This window comes from Eurypyga helias, unplaced genomic scaffold (assembly GCF_000690775.1).
Source record: "Eurypyga helias isolate BGI_N326 unplaced genomic scaffold, ASM69077v1 scaffold9284, whole genome shotgun sequence".
NCBI classification, from domain to species: domain Eukaryota; kingdom Metazoa; phylum Chordata; class Aves; order Eurypygiformes; family Eurypygidae; genus Eurypyga; species Eurypyga helias.
Genome location: NW_010246786.1, coordinates 1 through 23,137, shown reverse-complemented (window position 1 = coordinate 23,137; position 23,137 = coordinate 1). Strand labels below are relative to the sequence as shown.

General features: G+C 43.1%; 1 protein-coding gene across 1 annotated transcript in view; it reads left to right on the top strand.

Annotated features, from left to right (window-relative positions):
* The window catches only part of SLC45A4 (solute carrier family 45, member 4), a gene marked incomplete at its 3' end in the record, with an annotated part of 31,933 nt that extends 8,897 nt beyond the window's left edge, over nt 1–23,036 (top strand). The window contains exons 2-4 of the mRNA XM_010150523.1: nt 17,670–17,858; nt 21,672–21,851; nt 21,961–23,036. Of these exons, the coding sequence (XP_010148825.1) occupies nt 17,670–17,858; nt 21,672–21,851; nt 21,961–23,036 (1,445 nt within the window). The remainder of the gene's footprint in view (nt 1–17,669; nt 17,859–21,671; nt 21,852–21,960) is intronic.
* Between the last annotated feature and the right edge of the window lie 101 nt (nt 23,037–23,137).

Below are 23,137 nucleotides of genomic sequence, written 5' to 3'. Positions count from 1 at the left end.
AATGCTTTAATAAAGCTTGCTTCAAGAGGATTGTCAAAACTGCAGCCCCTTAAGCTCTGTTCTCCTCTGAGTCTCCTGTGTGCTTGTTGCAACAGTCCTTCTGTTGTGATGCACCCTCTGGGACTCCATTTTAATCATCCCCTTTTAACCATCGGTTGGGAAGGTCTCAGATACGCTTCCTGCAGGCTATTTTGCAAGAAGTTATTGGAAAAGTTTTGAGATGCTGATTCAGTTTGATGATAAAATTTAATACAACCCCATTTAACTAAACAGGGAACAGTCAAGTCTTAGACTTTATTTACATTGGTTTAGATAAATCCCCAATAACTCATGTCACTCCATAAACATATTCTTCTCTCTGAAGTCTTGACTACAAAGCAGCACAGATGCAGATTTTCCCAAAAATAAACCCTGCAATGTACTGTATTAACTTTTGGTGATCTTCAGTTGGAGTCTTGTGGTGGATTTTTTTCATTGTTGTAGATGCAGAGCATATAAACTGAACATGACCTGTTTTTTTACAGAAATAAATTGTATTCAAAAAGGTTTCATCAGACGAGCACGCATAACTTGCCCACAGTCAGAATGACCTGAAAGCCTAAACTCTGCAAAGAAGAGTAAGATGAGTAGGTAGCGAAGGGGAGGGTACTTATAGCTGCAGGCAGGGATGGGCAGGTAGTAGCTGGCAAGAGCACTAAAGATTTAGCAAATGCTGCTAGACCTGGTAGGTGGTTCTGCTTGTGCTCTGAAACTCAGAAGAGTTTCAAGTCCTTCATTCATTGTCACTCCTGATGTGGAGAAAAGCATGTAATCCATGTTCCCACAGCTGGGGAGGATGTCTAGCAAATGAGATTTCTCCCATCCAGTCTCTGTCTTTGGAAACTGTTCCACTTTGTGTAAAATAGCATGAAGTTCATGAAAGCAGGTCTTATAAATAACTTTGTGTCACTGTAGGATCTGTCTCAGCTGTCCCTATCTATATTGAATCCCTTTGGAAAGTAGATGCTTTATGAAGTTGTTCAAACCTTGAAATGCCCTGTGTCCATGTGGTGTTCTGAAAAGTAAAGGATGCAAATACCTTCTTGGGATTGGGTAAGCGGGAGGATTTGAGTCTGAGTTTTCTGTTACACGTAGGGATTGGTGAGCACTGCGTTATACTGCTCTACAGCAGAGGTAGATGCCATCTTATAGAATCATAGGATGGTTTGGGTTGGAAGGGACCTTAAAGATCATCTAGTTCCCACCCCCTTGCCATGGGCAGGGACACCTTCCACTAGACCAGGTTGCTCCAAGCCTCATCCAGCCTGGCCTTGAACACTTCCAGGGATGGGGCATCCACAGCTTCTCTGGGCAACCTGTTCCAGTGCCTCGACACCCTCTCTGGGAAGACCTACTTCCTGATATCTAATCTAAACCTCCCCACTTCTAATTTAAACCCATTACCCCTTGTCCTGTCACTACAGGCCCTTGTAAAAAGTCCCCCCCAGCTTCCTTGTAGCCCCTTCAGGTACTGGAAGGCTGCAATAAGGTCTCCAGACTGTGAGGAGTGCTGCATGATCACAGACCTGATGTTTGGCATAGACACAGGTAACGGGGCAGCGGGAACCACTTGGACACTCCTGCAGTGACCCCACTAAAGTTTTGCATAGCAGCTGGAGGGAGACTTTGGACAAAAGTCAGATGAGCTTAAATGCCCAAGGTAGAGCAGATGAATGTGGAAATCACAACTTCATCATCTACCTCCAGATCACTTGACTGAGTAAAAAGCATTTTAGAGAAGCAAACTTCCTGCAAATAGTAACTGAAGCATCTGAAAGTCAGAACTGGGGCCATGTAATGTCAAAACACAGACATCACTGTAACAGGCAGTCTCCAGAAACCACTTCCACACTCTGTTCAAGAAGCCTTAACACCCTTCCCCACTTTCCTTAACACTCCTTTTCCCCACAGAAGTGCTGATGCGGAGAACAGTGAGTTGAAAGGATAAGTCTCTATGCTGGCCTGGTTCTGTCCTCAGTATCAGTGTTGTCTTTGGCAAGCATCACACCATGAGGCAGTGCAATCTCTTCTAATATGCTGATAAATTTTGGATAGCTTCTGCTGAGAACATTCTAACCTTGAATTTCTGTCTTCCTCTGGATCCCAGTTTATGTTCTCTCTGGCTCAAGTGAGAGCTTGAGATACTTGAGCTGTATCATTTTCTATGTGTTCTCATGTATAAACTGTTTAAAACCACGAATTTCCTCCTTTTATCAGTTGTGCTGCCTTGTAAACAATGGTCTTTCAATAATTCAGTCTATCTGAATGGAGGCCTCCCAGGATAATTTGCAAATTCCAAAAATATCCTTCTGGCTTTAAATGAGCTCTTCATCTGCAAGTGTTTAATAACTCCTAGAAATGTTATATATCGGCCATAGTGGACGTTAAAGCGTTTCTTCAGAGGCTGAGGTAGAGTTCACACACTTCAGAGGTCATGTAGGTAGCAGGAAAATTAAATCACATATTCTGAAATTAGTATTACATTTTGACACTCTAGAAGAAATCTTCACGAATCTAAACCCAACAGAACGTCTCAGGTATTCAGATAAATGATTGTTTACTAGGGTGCGTTGGTTGTGGTGGATACTGTCACAGCATTCACAGTGTTCTACATGCCTGATTTGGAAAGTCAGGCGTAGCGTTTTACCAAGCCAAACATTTTCTGGCAAGGAAGTGTCATTACAGACATACCTGCTGCCTTCCATGGGCTACATCAGGTGACTTAAAAATGATTGTTTATCATGCTCTGATGCAAATTAGACAATTTATGTAACGATGGGACGCGGCTGCAGCCTCAGAAATGTCTGAGCTGGTGTTTTGTTCCGAGCTGCAGCAGAAATGAAGAACAGACGCACTGTGCTCTGCTCCTTCTTTCTCCCCTTGAGTCATTATTCCATAAAACTTTACAAAAATAGGTTTCTGGTTGCTAGAGCTCGCTGTCAGTTTATCACCTCTGTAGCGGTTCTGCGCTATATCTGCCTTTTTAGAAAAGCTGCTTATTTGAAGGATTTGTTTGGGGTTTTTTTTTTCACTAAGAGATATAGAATGCCTTTGCAAGATAAATCGAATGATGCTTACTTCATACTGACTTTCAGTGAGAGCAGAAGGAAACCTGGTCATCTGTCTGAAATTCAAATAGAGTTTAACATCTTTTCTTCTGTGATTTAATGAATAGCAGTACGCAGGAAACACGGTTTACAGACCTGGACTGGCTAGCATCTCGGAGGGCGATCTGTGGTGAGCAGCAGTGTTGACACCCCTTCCCTGGGGATTTGCTGGGTCCCCCCAGAGACAGACAGCCTGTACAGTGGAGACGCCGAAGAATTGCATGGGGGAGCTTCCAGGATATTTGGAGATGGAATGAGAATCAGTTAAAAAGCTGAGGGTGGCTCTTTCTCTGTAATTTAATTAAGGAGTAGTCTTAACGAGTGCTCCCTCCTTCTCTGAGGCCATAAATCTCGTGCCAGGGACTCCATCGCAGCAGTTAGTGTGTGTGAGAGGTTACAGAGATAAAGGAAGGGGAGGTTATTTTTCTGCATTGTGGATTCCTAACCCATTGACGTGGGAAATGCGTTTAAGTTTTCAAATGTTTTTAAGCTGTAACCTTCAGGGGAGGGGTTTGGTACAACTTGCCCTCCTTCAGATGTGAAAGGATTGCCAACATCAATCTTGTACGTTATTTAGGTTTCAATTTTGAAAATTACTTGGGTTTCCTTTTTTGGCTGACTGAGTAATGCTGACTATACCTGTAACTCATTCCATTCTCTTAAAAGTTCAAATGACAAGAAACAGATAACAAGCAGAGTGGTGTAAGCTGCTTTTCACAATATGATAAAACTACTTGTCTGGTTGATTGGAAGAGAGCTCTGGTCTACTTTGTCCCCATTAGGGCCTAACTCGTAAGTTGTACATTTGGAAAGGAAATGTTTGTCATCTTATTTGCTGGAGTGCTCTGCTTGTTTAACTTCATACTTTATTGGTAAATTTATCCTTCCATGCATAGCCTTACTGATTGTGAAACATAACACGTGCAAGCAAGGATTGCTTGTAAAAGCGTCTGTGGGAAGAAGTCTTTTTCATCTTCACAGATCATGGAATCATAGAATGGTTTGGGTTGGAAGGGACCTTAAAGATCGTCCAGTTCCAACCCCCCTGCCATGGGCAGGGACACCTTCCACTAGACCAGGTTGCTCAAAGCCACATCCAGCCTGGCCTTGAACACTTCCAGGGATGGGGCATCCACAGCTTCTCTGGGCAACCTCTTCCAGTGCCTCACCCCCCCCTCTGGGAAGAACTTCTTCCTGATATCCAATCTAAACCTCCCCGCTTTCAATTTAACCCCGTTCCCCCTTGTCCTGTCACTACAGGCCCTTGTAAAAAGTCCCCCCCATCTTCCTTGTAGCCCCTTCAGGTACTGGAAGGTGCAATAAGGTCTCCCCGGAGGCTTCTCTTCTCCAGGCTGAACAAGCCCAATTCTTGCAGCCTTTCATCACAGCAGAGGGGCTCCAGCCCTCTGAGCATCTTCATGGCCTCCTCTGGACTCGCTCCAAGTGGTCAATATCCTTCTGATGTTGAGGGCTCCACAGCTGGACACAGCACTCCAGGAGGGGTCTCACCAGAGCAGAGTACAGGGGCAGAATCCCCTCCCTCGACCTGCTGGTCACACTTCTCCGGATACAGCCCAAGGATTTTGCTATCCTTTGTGCAAGCAGTGTAATTTTTTAACAGCTCAGTAAGGGCGGGGGAGCCACTCCTGGACAGAGTAAGCTTGTTATTTGGAGAGCTGGTTTAGACTTGGGGCTTAGGTTCTGCTGTAGTTACCAACCTTTCCCGTGTGTGCAACAGTGGTATGACTCTGCATGCTCGAAATACTAAGATCAAGATTTTTATATAGCTAGAGTTTAGAAGACTTAAATACGAAAACAGCTCTGCTTTTATGTCTCTCTGGTACACGTGTAGAACGTGTTTCATGTAAGTTAATGTTCAAGCTAAAACATATAAGTTTGTAGAAGACGGCTTGTAGGAAAGTTTGAGGCAGGCTATGTAAACTCCTAAATCGTCTTTTTAATCAGCTCCCCTAATATCATCTAAGGGGATGGTTTTCTGTAATGCTTTACCCACAAGGCAGGCTGTTGGTGGCATGAACAGCTGTAGATGAAGACCACCTTTTGGGGAGCAGGGGAGCCCTTAGTTGATTAGAATTCTCTGTATGGTAAGTCCTGTGAACAGCATTTGTATGTTAAAACAGCTAGTGAACTGCAGTGTTTTTCCTGCAGCAATGGTCTGTGTGGAAAACCATGTCTGCAAACTACAACCTGCAGTTCATTCGTTAAAGCAAATAGGAAAAGCACTAATAGGATTTATGTTTCGCTTGATATAGCCACATGAGGAATTAACCTTGATAAAGGCAACTGCGTAGAGGAATGCAGTTTCTCTTTAGGAGCTTAGTATGGGTTATTTTCAAAATTCCTCTGTGTTTTTTATTAAGTATACAGTGAATAATGAGTTAGAAGAATCAGTGTGTTTGTTTATGTGTAATTCAGCAACATTTTTAAAATAGCAAATAATTTAAAAGCGAATGCAGTGTTCCTGTTCTTTGCTGATTTTTAGCTGGTCGGGCTTCCCAGCAGCACAGTTGTGACAAAAATGATCACAGTGTTTACTCCTATCATAAATAAACCTGTAGTCCTGAAGACTTCAGAAAGGCCAGAAGGTTGATTTTGCAGTGTAGTAACAATTAACAATACACTTTTTGTGAGCCTGTTATGGGAACAGTGGCTTTTGGGGAGGCTTTGTGTGTTGAAAAGAAAGGGAGTAAAGCACTTCGAGACAGCATGGCATGAATGGCCTAAGGAGTGTAGGTAGGATCAACTCAGCTTTTTTTCCCTTCTGAATAGTTTGGGCATTTAAAGGTCCCAGCTGAAATTTTAAAATCAACTGGTCAGTAATCCCTGGGAAGATGAAGGTTCTCAGGTGATATCTGCAGGGATACATAGGCCAAAAAACACCTTCTTGAGTCACTTTATGTGTCTTCCAAGTGTGTAGTCAAGCCGAAAAATTGAGGGGGGAGGGTTATTTTTATCAATGTGCAAAGAAAAGTTCCATTCACTGTATTTCCTAATACACATAACTTGAGACTGGAAATGAACTGTTTTTTGCTGCTTGCAATTCAAGGGCGCAAATGTTGTGCTGACCATACTCTGCCTGGCTGCCTGCTCAACAAAAAATACTTTTTTGGCTACCTTCATGTCTCTTTGCCTTCCTTTTTCAAGTTCTGTTCCTGGATACACTGACGAGATGCCATGCTGAGCTAAGTATATGCCAGTCACTTGTTTGGCAGCAGGAACCAGATCCTTTATGGTTTCCTAGGGGTTGGTGGGGTACAACAGACACATCAGGAGTAAACTGCTGCTGCAGTGAATAGGGGTTTAATGATGTGATGACTAGGTGATGTCTTCTAGCCCAGTGATGGCTAGAATGCTATCTTCAGTCTTAATCCTGAGCAAGTCCCATAAAATTTGAGATGCCCTAGCCATGCTCTTCATTTTGCCCTTGCTTAGTTGTGGTAATTGTGCTTCTACCTCCCCGTGAGGTCTGGTTAGAGCAGTACAGACAGGTGGTCAAAGCTTCCCTCAGACAAAATCCTTGCACCGCAGAGCAGCACAGGACCAGAGCACCCAAGCCAGGGCTCAGGCTGGACCTACAGCTACCTTGTGATGCTGCTGGGCAGCTCCTTCCCAGGTATGAGCAGCCCCATATTGACTAGGTCCCCATTAAGCAAGTCTGATTTTAACTGGACCAGAACAGAAAAGTTGCTCATTAACAAGATTTTTTTTTTTTTTTAAGGGAGTGGGAGAGGGTCAGTTCGGTTTGGATTTCAGCGTTAGCAGTTCAAGTTTAGCTCTGCTTGGATGAAAGAGGTGTTAAGACTGTTTTTTTGGTTCAGATTTGCTTCAGCTGTGTAAGTAGGTGGTCATATTCCCAGGTATTAATGTGTTAATCGCTGCAACAAAAGCTCCACTGTTGATGAACAGAGCAGGCGTGCGAGCTGGTGCTGAAAGGTTTTCTATTGTATACGTAAGAATCTCTAGAGTTTGGGAATTTTCAAGCGCGTTTGTGCCGAAGTGCCTTTGTGTATAAATTTGCCAATATACTGGAAGTGGTGACAAAACCCCCTATTGAGCTTTGGATAAACTGGGATGCTGCGTATCTTCAGGCGACACATGTCAGTGTAACTGACGTCTGCTCTCGCGGTGAGACGGAGCGGGGAAGTGCTGCAGTGTTACGTAACGTGCCCGGAGTCGAAGTGGGGCATCATGTACAGCTGATGCATTTTAATTACATCCCGTCAAGGCGAGGGAAGGATTAGTGTGGCAAAACAATTTATTGATTGCTGCATTCATATACGTGCCTGCGTACATTTAGGCACTTATGAGTGATGGGAAATGGATGCTGGCGGGGTTGCGTGTGACCTTCGGGTCCTTCTCTGTCTGCAGCTTGCCTAACTGGCCGGCAGCAGGAGACAGCGTTTGCAGCCTGGGAGCGAATAACTGGCATTGTGCAGTTAACCTGGGGTGGTTATGCCCATATATATGTACAGTTGGATAGAACTTGGGTTTTTCTGGGACCGCGAAGAAAATTCTCCGCATTTTATTCAATGTAAACACCTTTGCTATATATCCCTAATGCCGCTCTTTGCTGGAGGTTAAAAGGGATTTTTTTTTTTTTTTTTTTTATTACTGCTTGTTCAGCACACTGGGAAGTTGCGTCAGATTTAATCTATATTCAATTTCAGCTCGTTAAGCACTGTGATGCAAATTCCTTATTAATGTCAAAGTGATATATTTCTAAATATTGGTTAATAAGTGAGAGAGGAAGAAAAGTTAAAAACAAGTTTCCCAAGAGCCAAAAATGACAGCAGAGATAATCTAGAAAACTCCAGAGAATCAGTTCCAGCAGTTGATAGGAGCTCTTGGCAGTGTTGCCTTTCCTTGCCCTCTCTGGAGCTTAATTACCTGCTGCAGCGTGGCGAAAGCTTGGTTGGCACTCTCCGTGTTTGAGTATAAACGATTCGGCTTTTGGCTTCAGTAAACCTGGCACTTTTCGCTGGTCTGGATGTACTTTGGCAAAAATAAATGCCATCATTTTGGTAAGCGTAATCATTCCGTGCAACATATGGGAATTGCTAACGTTTTTAGTACCATAAAAAAATCCACCACCGCAGTTGATGCTTTGGTCTTTCCCTGAGCAGGGCATGCCGTATGTGTTGCCTTTGATTCCTCCCCTTCAGCAGCAGCAGGAGTAGCTAATATTAGCATATGTGTCTATTAGCAATTGCATGATATATGGGATAAGGAAGAAGAAACCTGGATTGTTACAAGGGCAGTAAGCTAGAAATGGTCTCCAACCTGAATTACTGCAGGTTACTGCGGTGGAAGTGGGTTAGTAGGAAGGTTAGAAACTTTAAAATAAATAATTAACATTTTAAAAGCTTTACTTTGCAGCCTTTGTGATCACACTGAAAGGAAAACCATATTTGCCTGCCTGCAGATCAGTGTTCTTTCTCCAGTGCCTCAGACCTCAGCTGTTCTCAAGCTTTCGCTTCCACTCTCCCTCTTCCACACGTACCTTTGGCTCACTCCTCTCAGCATATGCTTCTCTTTCCTGACACAGCACCATAAAAGTGGGTTATAAACTAGGAATTGTCAGGGAAGCCACATAAACCTTTCTACAACTTTGGCAGAATGGAAGTACAGCAGCAGAGCTTAATGAAACACTGATGACTCCCACGGTTGCCAAATATGAGAAGGGGAGGACAGCTGTAGGAGGTTGAGAAGCAATAATTGAGCTGAGACCAAAAATGGGAAAACTGGCTGATGAAATAGTTTTAAGAGGCCTGTCACTTATTTCCTTAATTTCATTTTCAAAATTAATCCCATTTTTGCCCCAACACGGTGGCTGCTGGCATGGTATTGCATGGGGGATTTCAAAGGTGACGGCTGTGCCAGTAAGGGCTGTTACTCTTCTGGAGCTTAAGAACACCCCCAGGACTCTGTCCGTGAAACCCTGCACTGATAGTTCTGTACTGAGCCTGTTGGAAAGCAAGAGCGTTGTTTTATTACCCCTTCAGTAGTGGTTGTTTCCGAATGGGTGGCTCTAGTCTAGTTGTAGGCATGGCAGGTAGGAGTTGTCATATGTTTCAAATTTTTGGCATTTGTTTCTGCTGTAAAAGAGTTACTTGTGTTCATCCAACTACTGAGGAAATTTAAAATTTGAAATGCAAGTTTTAAGGAAATGCCGGACAGTTTTTCCAGCATCTCTAACTTCATTCTTTTAATATTCCTATTAATTATTTGTTCATGTATCTCAAATCTAGATCCAGCTTTCACCTATAATCTTGTCCTTATAACCAGGAGTGACTAAAGCAGAAATTCAGGTGCATTTTAAAGGCATGAACCTGCTGTAAAAGGCAGAAGACCGACAGTGCTCCAGCCCTGAAAAGCGCCTCCTTGGTCCTGTGGATTTTTCCCAGTGCATTCAGGGTGGGCTGCAGCTGACTTTTGCTGGTAGCTTTGGAAAGAATTACTTGATTTTGCCCTTGGATATCAGTCCTTCAAAGTACCATGCTTTTTATGTCCCTGTAATATTCCTTTTAATTATTTGTCCTCTTGATTATCGCTCCTGTCAGTGCTAATAACTCCATCCAAATTGGGGAATTGTGCTTTATCCCTCCACTCTCGTGTCCCACAGCTGATTCCTCGTTCACACAGAAGAGGTGGCCCTGTCCTGGTTTCCCATCATCCAGAGCAGTAACACACGGGCTGAGTGAGGCCGAAGAGCCCAGCATTCCCAACCGTTGGGCAGGCATCCCTGCTGACGAGCTCAACAGGAGGGGGAAGGAGAAGAGAGACTTCAGCTGGGTGGTAGTTTGTATTCCAGGAAAGTATGTTCAGACTGCAGAGTGCACGTACTCCTGCCTACAAGATGTATATAATGTGCTGACAGGTTGTGAATGTTGCAGGCTAGGCAGAAGAGCTCTGATTTGACAGGCACAAGAATTTCAGGATGTGAATTTTACCAGTGGGAAGATTTATTCCACAGTTTTGATATTTCTCCTATTTTTATATGGTGTTTATTGCAGCAGGTCATGTCTGAGAGACTGAGTGAGTAAAGATGCCTGACAACTTGATAGGCTATCATTTTTATGTAGAAAGCTAACAGCAATTAAAAACCTTTAGGTCTGGGCAGGCATAATGTGATAAAGAGCAAAATTTTCACATAAAAATGAAATCCAGTGTTGGGCTTCATTTATTCTAACACCAGCAGCCATAAAATACTGAGAATTAGGGGTGCAAACTGTCTCTTCTCGTATGATATCAGACCATGATTTCAAGTAGCGTTTAAAATTATTTCCTTCTCAAAAGCTTGTACTCCCACATTTGGAAGCTGCTCAAATCATGGTCATGGACACCAGGAGAAATTACTGTGCTTTTCCATCTCTCTTCCCTGTTGGTCAGAGTTCCTATTTCAGTCCAGAAGTTTGAAGGTGGTTTTTCATGGGCGTGCAATAAATTCAACGTATGAGTGCTGACTGTACTGCGATACAGTGCTCAGATCGCCAGTCACGCCTATTTCAGTGCGTTGGTTCAACATCTATTAGCTCAGGTTTGGGTTTTTTGGCAGCTGAGTGCCCCAGAAACTCTAAGCCATTAGAAGCCCTAAAATCCGAGGAAAGAGAGCAAGAAGCAAAAAGCATTTATGGTGTAAGCTTCGTGGTGATGCAGTTGTCAAAATAGGCATGTGGCTTGTTGGCTGTTCCTCTGGGGAACCCAAATGTGTGGCAGCTCTGTATTTTTATTTTAAATATAAGGAGAGGGGATATTGGGGTTCATTTGTGAAATGATTGCAGCTGCATATGGAAATCCCTCTTCCTCACAGAGACACTCCGAAGCTAAAACGCTTGAGTTTGCAGTGGTGTCTACGGTGCTGTTGTAACGAGATGAAGAGCAGATACTGGGCTTCTGACTTTTTCACAGCTTTTTGACAAACATTGGATCTGCTTGCTGCACTCTTTAAAAATACAGTCTAAACAAAGCAGCTTGTATAAGTGTAGTTTAAACAGATCGATGTAAAATATTTTTAGCAGTATGCAGTATTTTATACGGGGGGGTGAAACTGTGGAATACAAAGTATTTGCAGGGCATGACGGTTTCTTAGGTTAGTTCAGAAATTTGTATGGTGTTTACTTTAAGAGTATAAACAAGTCTCTAGGTGATGATTCCTGACAAATGAAAATAGGAGCTTAGCATCCTATTCCCATATCAGATCTTATTGTTAAGCTTATAAAGAACTATTTTTCCCCCAATAGAACTTATCAAAAAGAGGTTTTGAATAGAAACTGCTGCTTGTAACTTAATCTTTCTTCCATGTAACTCGTGACCTCACGCAGCCCTTAGACTGATGGTGACACAGTGAGCATTTCCTGTGAACTGTGAGCAGTGCTGGTCCCACTATTGTTGGGCACTTTTTTTGTCTGGGAAAAAACAAACCCTTATTTACTAGAAGCCAGTGTCCTGTTTGTTTGTAGCTGGCTGGGAAATGCCATATTCCAAGGGTCTCAGTGGCAGTAGGACGCTGCTAACAGAAGCTGTTGTTGTGTTTTGCTCTTTTTCTCACTGATTTGTATGAGACTTCTGAGTCTGCCTTGTGACCTGCTCCAGATTCAGTTCACGGCACAAATACTAACCTTGTTTATCCAATATGCTTTTTTTCCTCCTCGGTGTTTCCTCAGATTAGCTGTCAGTAAAAGGCTACATAATAATCCTCCAGTTATTATTCCTTTCCCAAGAGGCCACCAGGTTACTTTTCCAAGTTGGCGGATGGCGGTTCGATGTTAAAAGCTGCTACCTGGCAAGGCAAGCACGGCGGTGGAAAATTACAGACAAAATAATGGAACGGCATTAAACTGGTAATAGGATGCAGCTGCTTTGGCCTTTGAGCCCACATGTGAGTCTCAGCAGCCTCTGGTAAAGGCGTTTGCTGCGTGATACTTCTCTTGGCCGTGTGAAATCAGCCCCAGCCTAGTTATAGCCTGTTCCAGGTGGGTATAGCCACTCTTAGCGGTTGGGACATCTTACATTTGGCTGTAACAGGTTGTGGCAAGACAGTCATATGGATGAGAAGCTTGCTGTGCGGTACTGCCTTGAAATCCCCTCAAAACCAGCATCCGTACATCAGCTGTGCACATCAGAGGCTGCAGGGCTGTTGGCCGGGCACGTCACTTTAGCCAACTTGATTTAAAAGACATGCTGCATCTGAGTCCTTGCCACTAGATGGGGGTATCGGAAGGGAATTCTTGGTGTCAGTGTTCCCTTTATCTCTTAATTTCTGCTCATCGTTGTCTTGTTCTGGCTTGGATGCCTTCTTAACTGTCTTCTCATTTTTAAATATTGTAAAAATTTTTTTGTCTTCTCATTGTAAAATATTGTGATGTTATGCAGGTATAGCAGCCCAGTTATTCAGGGAAAGGAACGGTTAGAATATGCAGTTACTTTCCTCAACTGCCTAGCGCCCTTCACAGACGCAATTTCTATGGAGTTTTCATTATTGGAGCTCGTTCTTGGGAGGCAGCAAAACTCTGTAAGGCTTGGGGGATTTTATGTTGTTTACATACTTATATATACACCCACATATATATATATACACACACAAACTTTTTAAGTATGTCAGTTTTCAGTCCTCTTATTTATTTTGCATCTACAGCCAAATCATGCACGCCAACCTAAATATGCATATCACGTATGCAGACATTCAAGATACTAAAACCAGAACAGCCTCTTTTAAGGAAAAAAAGTATTTTAGGGTTGGAGTTGTCCTTGTCTGTCTGGAACTTTCTCATTTATATCAAAATGTCTAGCGCTAAAGCAGACCCACTACTGAAATGATGAAGCACCTGTAGACTCTACCAGCACGAAGCATGAATTTTAGGAAGAACATCTACAAGGTGTGTTTTGGAGTCTTGTTTCATGGGACAGTGCCCAATGTCTCTGAGAACTCTCTCCTGGAAGACCCATGGCAGAACAGGGCTGTGAGCTTTAGAGAAGTCTGACTTCCCAGCCACAGTGCTGGGTGACGTCGAGGTGACAAGTAAATCTGTACAGAGAGAGAAGGCTTTTCTAGGCACTGGCACAGTTGTCTCGCAGAGTTTTGCTTGAGTGGGTAGACCACAGCTTATCAATAACACATCTCAGCTTCAAGAAAACAAGTACAAAAGGAAGCTTTGGGTAGATAACTGTATTACCCATTGCTAAGACAATTGCTTTCCTTGCCTGCTTGTACATTGTTCAGGTGAGGAATCTGCTGTCTGTCACACGGGTACAGGAGGGAGTTCTCCTAGCAGTAAATTTTACCTGTGCTGTTTTATTTTAGCTTGCATGTGCACCGGCTTCCCGCCGAGAATCTTCTCCCCCACTCAGTAATTTTCCACTTGTGTAACCAATTAAATTCTAATGTGATGATATCACAGTTTACATACTTAAAGTCATATACTTTGCTTAATAAATGGTGACTATTTTGAATTCTGCATAAATATATATAAAAGACATGATGATTTTATAAACTGCTAGCTCACGCTTGGAATGCGCTTGGAAAGAGCCCGGCCACTTAGGTTACAGAAGTAGTCCTGTAGCATGACTTCTCCAGCAGAAGACAAAGCAGATTATGCTCATGTTGATGGTTCCTACCATTATACAATCTGTGGGAATTGCTCATGTTTCACTTGAAAGTGATCCCTTTCCTGTTTACTTGTAGGAGCACTGAAAGCTTTTTATAAATTCTTCCTTTTTTCTTGGCATGGGGCTATTAATTCTTGTATAGATTTTTATCAGGGTCTCTTTTTCTAAAGATAGATAGTTTGGCCACTAAAGAGTAGTTCAATTAAAAGAAAAAAAATCAGTGTGGTTTGTCTAAAGAAGGATCTCCAGACGTAATGTTCGTGGTTCAAGTGTCCTTTTTACCCTTCCGTAAAAACTACCGTACATCCCTCGCTCCATTCTGAAATCATTGAGATTCATGTCTTTTGTAAAGTAAGCCCTTTTCAATGTCAATATTTGGATTTAGGCTTTTATTTATAAGTACGTAGATGTTAGGAAGATTTCTTTTCCATCAGTGAAAATAAAGCCTTCTCAAGAAACATTTCAGTCCCTCTCTGCTGACTCATAGATGGAAAAAGACTCCCTAATTGCAGGCATGTAACAGAGGTTGGGTTAAAGCCCTTCTTGCCTTTCTTTTACTGGCCTGTAAAATCAAACCAGAATGCAGGCCTTAATCTTGAGTTATTAAATGTAAACTTGACCTTGAAAGTACTGAAGTCAGAGTAATGCTGGCAGTGAAAATCACTGTGGTTTTTAATAATCTTAGGACATTTTTATGACAGTTGGTTAACTGTGCCTATAAAGCATTAAAAAATACCTATCTTTCCAATTTAGAAATGTGCTGTTTTTACAGTTGAAGGAAAAATACTTGTAAACAGGTTTTAATTCTCTGCAGAAGTCATCATTTTGAATGGATTAAGTATTTCCAGAACCTTTTTGTTAAAATCTTGTATACACCACAGACAAGTGCTGTTATAGACCGGAGACGGTGCGGTGGCCCCAGGAACAGAGGGATGGTGGGCTGTGCAAGCCCCCGCTGTCCCTGGATGTACACTTGGATTGCTTGCCCCTGCCCTACTAGCATTTCCTCGTTGTTTCTTCTCATAGTCTCCATTAAAATGAGTTGGTTGTCTCAATGGATGGTTGGAATATTAAGAGAGAGTCTCTTAATTGTGTCCATTTTACTTGTATCTATCTACTTAAGGTTGTTTATTCGTATAAGATAGGATGATGCTTGTAATGCTAGTAACGGCGCTCTCGCTAGCCTTCATCCCCTGTGTTTATTTAAAGCAACGGTATGATTTACTGCAAAGCCTTCCCTGCGTCTCTCAAGTGTTTACTGATAGATGAGCTCGACTGAGATGTCCCAGCTCATAAATCACAAGTCACAGCGTAATTCACAAAAAAAAAACTTCTGTTCTCAACATGGATCCCTCTTGCAGTGATATGACAGCACGTTATTCCAGAGGTTGGTGATCGCTGCAATAACGTTCAGTGACGTCAGTTAAGCTGTATCTTCTAACTTGGCTGAAGAACGACTCGCTGCAGTCAGTTGGCATCACACGACAGCAACCTCTGGTACCTAACTGCTGCTCAACAGCATGGCTCCGGGGAGGCAAAATAGGGATGAGTATCTACACGTTGCCATTTCTTCTGTGTCCTGCAGCAAAATCATTCACCCTAAATGGTTCCTAACTTGCCTACTGTTTCGTTTTGCTTCCGTTGAACTAAATGCTTCCTCTTTCCCATCTTCTTTTTTATTTTGAAGCAGACCTTCCCCCCCCCAATCTATATGCCAGCTCAGGCATTGATAAGCATTAGCATCGTGGAGCAGGTGACGTGCCAATTGAACACACAGTGCCTGAACCTGCTAGCTTGGGAAGGCTGTTGAACTCGGTGAAGTTAAAAGGGGTGTTAAAACCACAGGCAGATGGAAGTTTCTTCTGCCCTTGTACTTGGATTACTGGCTTGCTGCCTTCAACCTACAATTAGTGCCGCGCACATGAAGAGAAGCTGGATGGTGCAACCGCAGGTTGGGATCTGGAGGAATGATGGTTTCCTGAACAAGAGCTTTAAACACAATGCCCCCCCTCCCAGTCCTAGTGTTCCTTATTGTCAGTCAAGGCATCACCAAGCATTTGGACAAGCTAAGTGAGAGGCAGTGATTTGAAACCATGACGTGAACAAGGTGCCATCTGTACAATCACATCCCTGTCCTGGAGATGTAAACCATGCTGCAAAAGGAAATATTGGTAAGGGCCTATGTGGAGCATTGGCCTCCAGGCCAGGTACAGCTCTGTAAGAAAGGAAAGATGGCTAAACCATGATGCTTTCCCCATTCCCTGTGGGCAGGGTGCCTATGGGCGTGTTTGGGCTGAAAGTGCAGGTCACGCGGGTTCAGAAAGAGTCTCTTCCAATAACGCTGCTTGTCAGGGCGGCTGTCGTCGTTAGCTTGTTTGTTAGCCAAAGGTGAGTCAAATCACATAGGCCTTGACCTCAGACCTGAACGTTGAATGCCGATGATGAAATTGGTTATTTATGGCAAAAAAAAGCTTATTTTTCTATAATATCATCTCTGCATCGCTGCAGAGCGCACAACAGTCTCAGGAAAATGCAGTTTATCTCGTAGAAGAAGCCAGCATCGTTGCTCAAGATTTGATGGCACTTTAAACACCAGGAGATTAGACTTCCAAATTTGCAGCATAGGTTATTTTGGGTAGGGATTGGTATAATCCTGCTTGGTAATGGATGCCTCGGCGCACTGCACAGGGTTGATCTCACCAGCAAAGGTCAGATGCTACTCACAGTCTTCATATGTGGTTTTGAATAATAAATGGTTTTCCTTCCACTTGAGTTTTTCAGTTGTAGCACCAGTTGGACTGCAAGAATTTGTTTTGGTTTTAATGCTTTGCTAAGAAACAGGTCAGAGTGGTTACCTGACCTGTGCTGATCAAGTGAGAGGGAGACTGAGCTCAGCGGAGCGGTGTGGCTGCTCTTCTGGGCCAGTCTGCCATCTGCAGGCCTCTGCTCTCTCTGCTGGTCAGGTGTAAAGCAGGGCTTTCCTTCTCCAGAAATTAGTATTTTTAACAAGGTCTTATGTCAAGGTAAATACTACATAATAAATCCAATCTGTTTCCATTTGATCCTATGAAGTCACCTCAGTTCTGAAAAAAACAGCAAGGCTGGCGGAGACAAGAAAGCCTCCTCAGTTGTTCTCTAAATGTTAACAAATAATTGCATTTTCTTTGATTGTCCGTTGCTCAGTTTTGTCAGAAAACGTTTTTGTGCTTAGAAACGGGACATGTCCTATGACAGTCAAATTCTGTCCATCATTTTCAGTCCGATAAATCTTTAGTAACTCTTTATGGTGGTGACCTTCGATGAGCAGTACCGCTGTCATGTTCACCTCTGGCTGAATGTTAAAAGTTCTACTGAGGAGATACGTCTGTGTGACAACCGGGTGGCTTTCCCAGCGTCCCACAATCCTTTGTTTTTGTAGTCTGCAAATGGATAGAGCATGCAGCAAAGCTATTTGGCTTCTACACAGAAGACCCTGGGGGCTACTTCTTCACAGAGCCATCCCCACCAACACCCCCGTCAAAAGAAATCCAGCACACTCTGCAAAATTCAGCAGATATGTGACATTTTCGGACAGTAGTAACTTATATAGACTAGTGATTCCACTGTTACATACTTTTTTTTTTACTTTTATTTCAATAGCTTAAATACTTCTGTTGTTACTTTCTTATTGCCCAGGTATTTGGAAGATGTATGATCTGTGATTCCCTTAATTGTTTTGGGTTTTTTTTTAACCATTGATAAGAAACCTTAGCCGAGTTGTTCACTGGGGAAGGAATTTGCTGTAGATAAATGACTGATTAATTTACAGTTTTCAAAGGTGTAACAAAAATTCATGCATAAAGTGAAATGTTTGGCATGTACCACATAACCTTTAAATCATTTTTGTCTTTGTTTTAGGTCTTCCTGAACAATACTACAGTCTCACTTGGTTCCTTAGCCCCATCCTGGGCTTGATCTTCACTCCGCTTATAGGTTCGGCTAGCGACCGCTGCACACTGAGCTGGGGCCGCCGGCGGCCTTTTATTCTTGCTCTCTGCATTGGCGTCCTCTTTGGAGTTGCACTTTTCCTTAATGGCTCTATTATAGGTAAATAATGAAGAAATCACCCACGTATATCTCATGCTAACGTACCTGCGTTAAGATTTTTATGTAGAAAGTAAAGGTAATGATATGCAGTTGATTTAACTTACGTTTAGGGTTAAAATCACTAGAAATCTCTGCAACGCCGTGTTTGAGGTACCCATTTTCCATGTTTTTATCCTTATTCGAAAGTTACAGTGCTGTGCTAAGTATTGTGCAATCAAAGCTGTAACTGGTAGTACAGTGTTACTAATACAATGGTTGCCAGTATAATGTTTGCAGTCGCTGAGACGAATTTGGTCGATCCTTGACATGGGAAAACTGTAGCAACCTGTTCACAGGGAAATGTTTCCTGTTGTGATCCATTTTCCCTTTAATGCATATCTGGCAACACATCCTGTTTCCAGCATTATTTCAAAAATTATCTTTTCACTTTTTCTTTGCTTTTCTTAGACCTGGTATTGAAAAAGTCCAGAACACAGTTAATATTTGTTTATCAAAAACTATGTGGGAAAATAATTTTTCCTGAGACCCCATCAAAGTTGGTAAAAATAGTTTCCCTTGAACATAGTTTACTACCGATTTTAATCTCCAATCTCCAATCTCTTTGTAAATTTAGCGTAGGAGAGGTGACAGCAAGTACATTTGGGGAAATGTTTACATCACGGTTGGACTGATGCAAGTGAAAGGAACTTAGCACCTAATAATACCCTCTTGGCTCTCATTTTTTTCTGGGTTAGGTGCAGCTCTATTGTGAAAAAGTTACTAATTGAGGGAAACAAGTGGAACATTACCTTGGCTCAGCACATTAGCTTTTTAAAGCCAGGTTGGGATGCCATGTGATGGTTTTCAATTTTTCTGTTCAGATGAAGGATGTTTAGCTTATGGGGTTTTAATTTACCCAAGCAATAAATAGTAATTATTTGAATTGCTGTCATATGGTATCAATTGTGCTTTGTTGTGTCTCCAAGACTTATTCCTTCTCATCCACATGGATACAAGATGTTAGACTGCAGCCCTTTTACAGGATTTTAATTGATAGGAAGCTCTTACTTCCACTCAGTGGTTTAGGTTAGTAGGTATTGATACTGGCAAGCAAAGCTCATATGCAGTTTATTTTGAAATATCCCACTTTCTAATAAATCAGCAAAACTTACTGTCTTTGATTTTTCTCTAGTTTTTTGTTATACAGTACTACATTCTGTTGCATAGCTTTCTAGGAAACCTGCACTTCCCAGTACTCTAGTGCAATGAAACTTCTTTAAAACACAGAGGTTATTGGAATGCACTGCAAAAGTGAGCTGTAGGCTTCATACATCCATTCCTGGGGCGTGGTTGTGGTAGATTTTGAAAAAATACCCTTTTCTGAAAAGCACAGTCAACAGGGGCCCCCTCCCAAGGGAGCCTGGCGCAAACTGACCTGAAAGGAGAGGTGTTCCATGGTCTTCTCTAGACCTGCTCCGTACTAGAAGACCGAGATTTGCCACTAAAATTGAATTCATGTCAGCATGTCAGCCACCAGATCTACTAGTTAGAGCAGATGCACAGTATGATGCAGCCTTCCAGTACCTGAAGGGGCTACAAGGAAGCTGGGGGGGACTTTTTACAAGGGCTTCTAGTGACAGGACAAGGGGGAATGGGTTTAAATTGGAAGGGGGGAGGTTTAGATTAGATATCAGGAAGAAGTTCTTCCTGGAGAGGGTGGTGAGGCACTGGGACAGGTTGCCCAGAGAAGCTGTGGATGCCCCATCCCTGGAAGTGCTCAAGGCCAGGCTGGATGAGGCTTGGAGCAACCTGGTCTAGTGGAAGGTGTCCCTGCCCATGGCAGGGGGGTTGGAACTGGATGATCTTTAAGGTCCCTTCCAACCCTAACCATTCTCTGATTCTATGATTCGAACTTTTTGAAATGGTGGCCCGTGTCACTTTTCAGACCGAAGGCATCGCTTACCAGTTTCTCACAAAAGGGGGTGTTCAGAGTTTTGCAGGTAAAGGCCTCATTTGTAACCAGATTTTCTTCTAAATGGACCCTGTATGCTTTCAGTGTCTTTGCATTTGATGTTTACACGTTCCTATCCTCAGTCTCCAGTTACTTGCACTCCTAATTTCAGCTTGGGACCTCAGGAGATGCTGCAGAACAGAGGCGGTCATTGTATGGAACCTTTTTATTGTCATAACCTGGCCCCTGGCAATAGGTGTCCCAGGGAGGGGAACAAGGAGCACAAGGGCATGCTAAAAAAGAGCTTCGCCAATCCTAACAGTAAACAGTCGCTTCCTGGGAGAACGGCTGTGTATAGATCTTGTTCAACTTTAGTTCTCTCCGCTGTAGGCACTGTGCAGGTTTCCAACAAATCTAAAGCACTGACACTGTCGGTGATTTCTGCTGTAGGATTCAGCCGAGCGTGGAGCATGTATAAACTTCTTTAGCATTCAGAGGACTTGGTATAAACAAGGATTGAATATGCAAGAATCATAGAACTTAGAATTTAGATGACTTTTAGTGGCTTAGCCAGTTCATCTCTTCCCACTGTCATTTTCATCAGTTACACTCATGGTTTTATCAGTCTCGTATGTGTAACTTCTAAATCTCCCTGATTCAAGTTAATTCATGCTTTTGTCAATGGTTTGTTTCATGAAAAATTCTTCAACTCTATCCTAACGCTGCCTTTCTGCTCTGTAAACAAAAAGCATTTCATTCTGTGCTGTCAGAAGAAGCTGACTGATGCTTTTTGCAATGCAAAATACCTTCATGTTGCTTCATCCTTAAAAGCTTTGCCTATAAAAGTGATGTAGAAAATACTGCTTTTTAGAGAAATGTAGAAAATGTTTGAGAAAAGCAAAGAGAAGGGTTAAACCTCACTCTATGCTGTTGTGCTGCAACCATTACATGTTAGGCACGATGTCAGGAATGCTGTCAGCAGGACAGTTACCTGTCTGTGTGTGTAACTGAGAGACGAGGTATGTCATTTTGCTCTTGGACGCTTTCCTCTCTCATCATGGCTGCTTTCTGTAAAAACATCCTTCAGCATCTGAGGGAAAATATATCTGAGAACCTGAAATAATATCCCGGATCTCCAAGGTTTGAGAGGTACTTTAAAAATAACATTTTGAAAAATAAGTGTCAGTCTTACAAATTTAAAAGTCATAGAATCATAGAATGGTTTGGTTTGGAAGGGACCTTAAAGATCATCTAGTTCCCCCCCCCCTGCCATGGGCAGGGACCCCTTCCACTAGACCAGGTTGCTCCAAGCCTCATCCAGCCTGGCCCTGAACACTTCCAGGGATGGGGCATCCACAGCTTCTCTGGGCAAACTGTTCCAGTGCCTCACCACCCTCTCCGGGAAGAATTTCTTTTTTATACCTAAATCTCCCTGCTTTCAATTTAAAGTCATTGCCCCATGCCCTGTCACTCCCTGCCCTTGTAAAAAGTCCCCCCCAGCTTCCTTGTAGCCCCTTCAGGTACTGGAAGGCTGCAATAAGGTCTCCCTGGAGCCTTCTCTTCTCCAGGCTGAACAAGCCCAACTCTCGCAGCCTTTCATCATAGGTTAGGTACTCCAGCCCTCTGAGCATCTTTGTGGCCTCCTCTGGACTCGCTCCAACTGGGCTATATCCTTCTGATATTGAGGGCTCCACAGCTGGACTCACCCTCTTTGTCCCAAACCACCCATAGTTGTTGTGCCAAAGAGTTGAACTTTGCATTTTATTCTGTAAAAGAACATTTCCAGTGTGTTGGCCACCTCTCTCTTAAGGAGCTTAACCTTGCTCTTCGTAGTTTTCTCTTTTTGACTGACATGCTCAGATTCCTGTTCTGTTTTTCCACAGGTCTGGCTATTGGTGATGTCCCGGACAAGCAGCCCATTGGTATAGTTCTCACGGTGCTTGGTGTTGTGGTGTTGGACTTCTGCGCTGATGCGACAGAAGGGCCAATTCGGGCCTACCTGTTGGATGTGGTGGACAGTGAAGAGCAAGACATGGCCCTTAACATCCATGCGTTTTCAGCTGGTATGGAGTTAATGGATATATTTTTGGCAGCTGTCAAGTCTTCCTGATGACCAGGTTGTGACTGAATTGATTTTTCCTGAACTCACTTCTTATTTTTTCTTTTCCACAGGTCTCGGAGGAGCAATCGGTTATGTGTTAGGAGGGCTGGACTGGACACAGACTTTCTTGGGTAGTATTTTTAAATCTCAAGAGCAAGTCCTTTTCTTCTTTGCAGCCATTATTTTCTCTGTCTCCGTTGCGCTCCACCTTTTTAGCATTGAAGAAGAGCAGTATAACCCACAGCAGGACAGGATTGATGACGAAGGGGACACACTTTCCAGTGTCAAATTTAGTGGTAGCCTCCCCCCTCTGAATCGACTGAATGTAATTAGTGAGGAAGAGCCATATGGAACCTCTATGTTCCATGATGAGGTTCAGTCAGAGCATGATCTCAGTATGGAATTCCTGGAGGTGAACATTGTAAGAAGTAAGAGTGACTCGGTTCTGCACATGCCCGATGCTACCTTGGAAATTGAATCAGAACTGCTTTTTCTGCATGACATCGAACCCTCCATTTTTCAGGATGCTTCATATCCAAACACTCCCCACAATACCAGCCAAGAGATCATGAAGTCCAAACTCAACCACCTGTCTGCTTTCCTCAGGGACAATGAGAAAGAGGAGGAAATGTTGCTTGATAATCGCTTAAATGAAGATAAAATCCCAAACATCAATGGCTCCCTACCAAAAGAGTTTCTCAACGGACATGCTAGAATAGGCATGAAGCAATCTAGTACTTCGAACTCCATGCGAAGGCGGAGGCACATGTTCTACCGTCAGCTGTCTTACACCTTCTCGTACTATGGCAAAATAGGCTCTCACCGCTATCGCTTTCGTCGGGCCAATGCCATCGTCTTGATAAAGTCCTCGCGCAGCATGAATGACATCTACGACATGCAGAAGCGGCAGCGACAGAGGTACAGGCACAGGAATCAGAGCGGCACAACAAACTCAAGTGGAGACACGGAGAGTGAAGAGGGGGAAACTGAAACCACGGTCAGACTCTTGTGGTTGTCGATGCTGAAGATGCCAAAGGAGCTGCTGCGACTGTGTGTCTGTCACCTCTTGACCTGGTTTTCAGTCATCGCTGAAGCTGTGTTCTATACAGATTTCATGGGCCAGGTCATCTTCCAGGGCGACCCAAAGGTAAGAGAACAGTTACCTTCAGCCAAGCTGCTTACAGTTGCTTATCTCTGAGTTGTGCTTATTACAAGAAAAAGGCTGTCGGTGTTGGGACCTGTACTGTT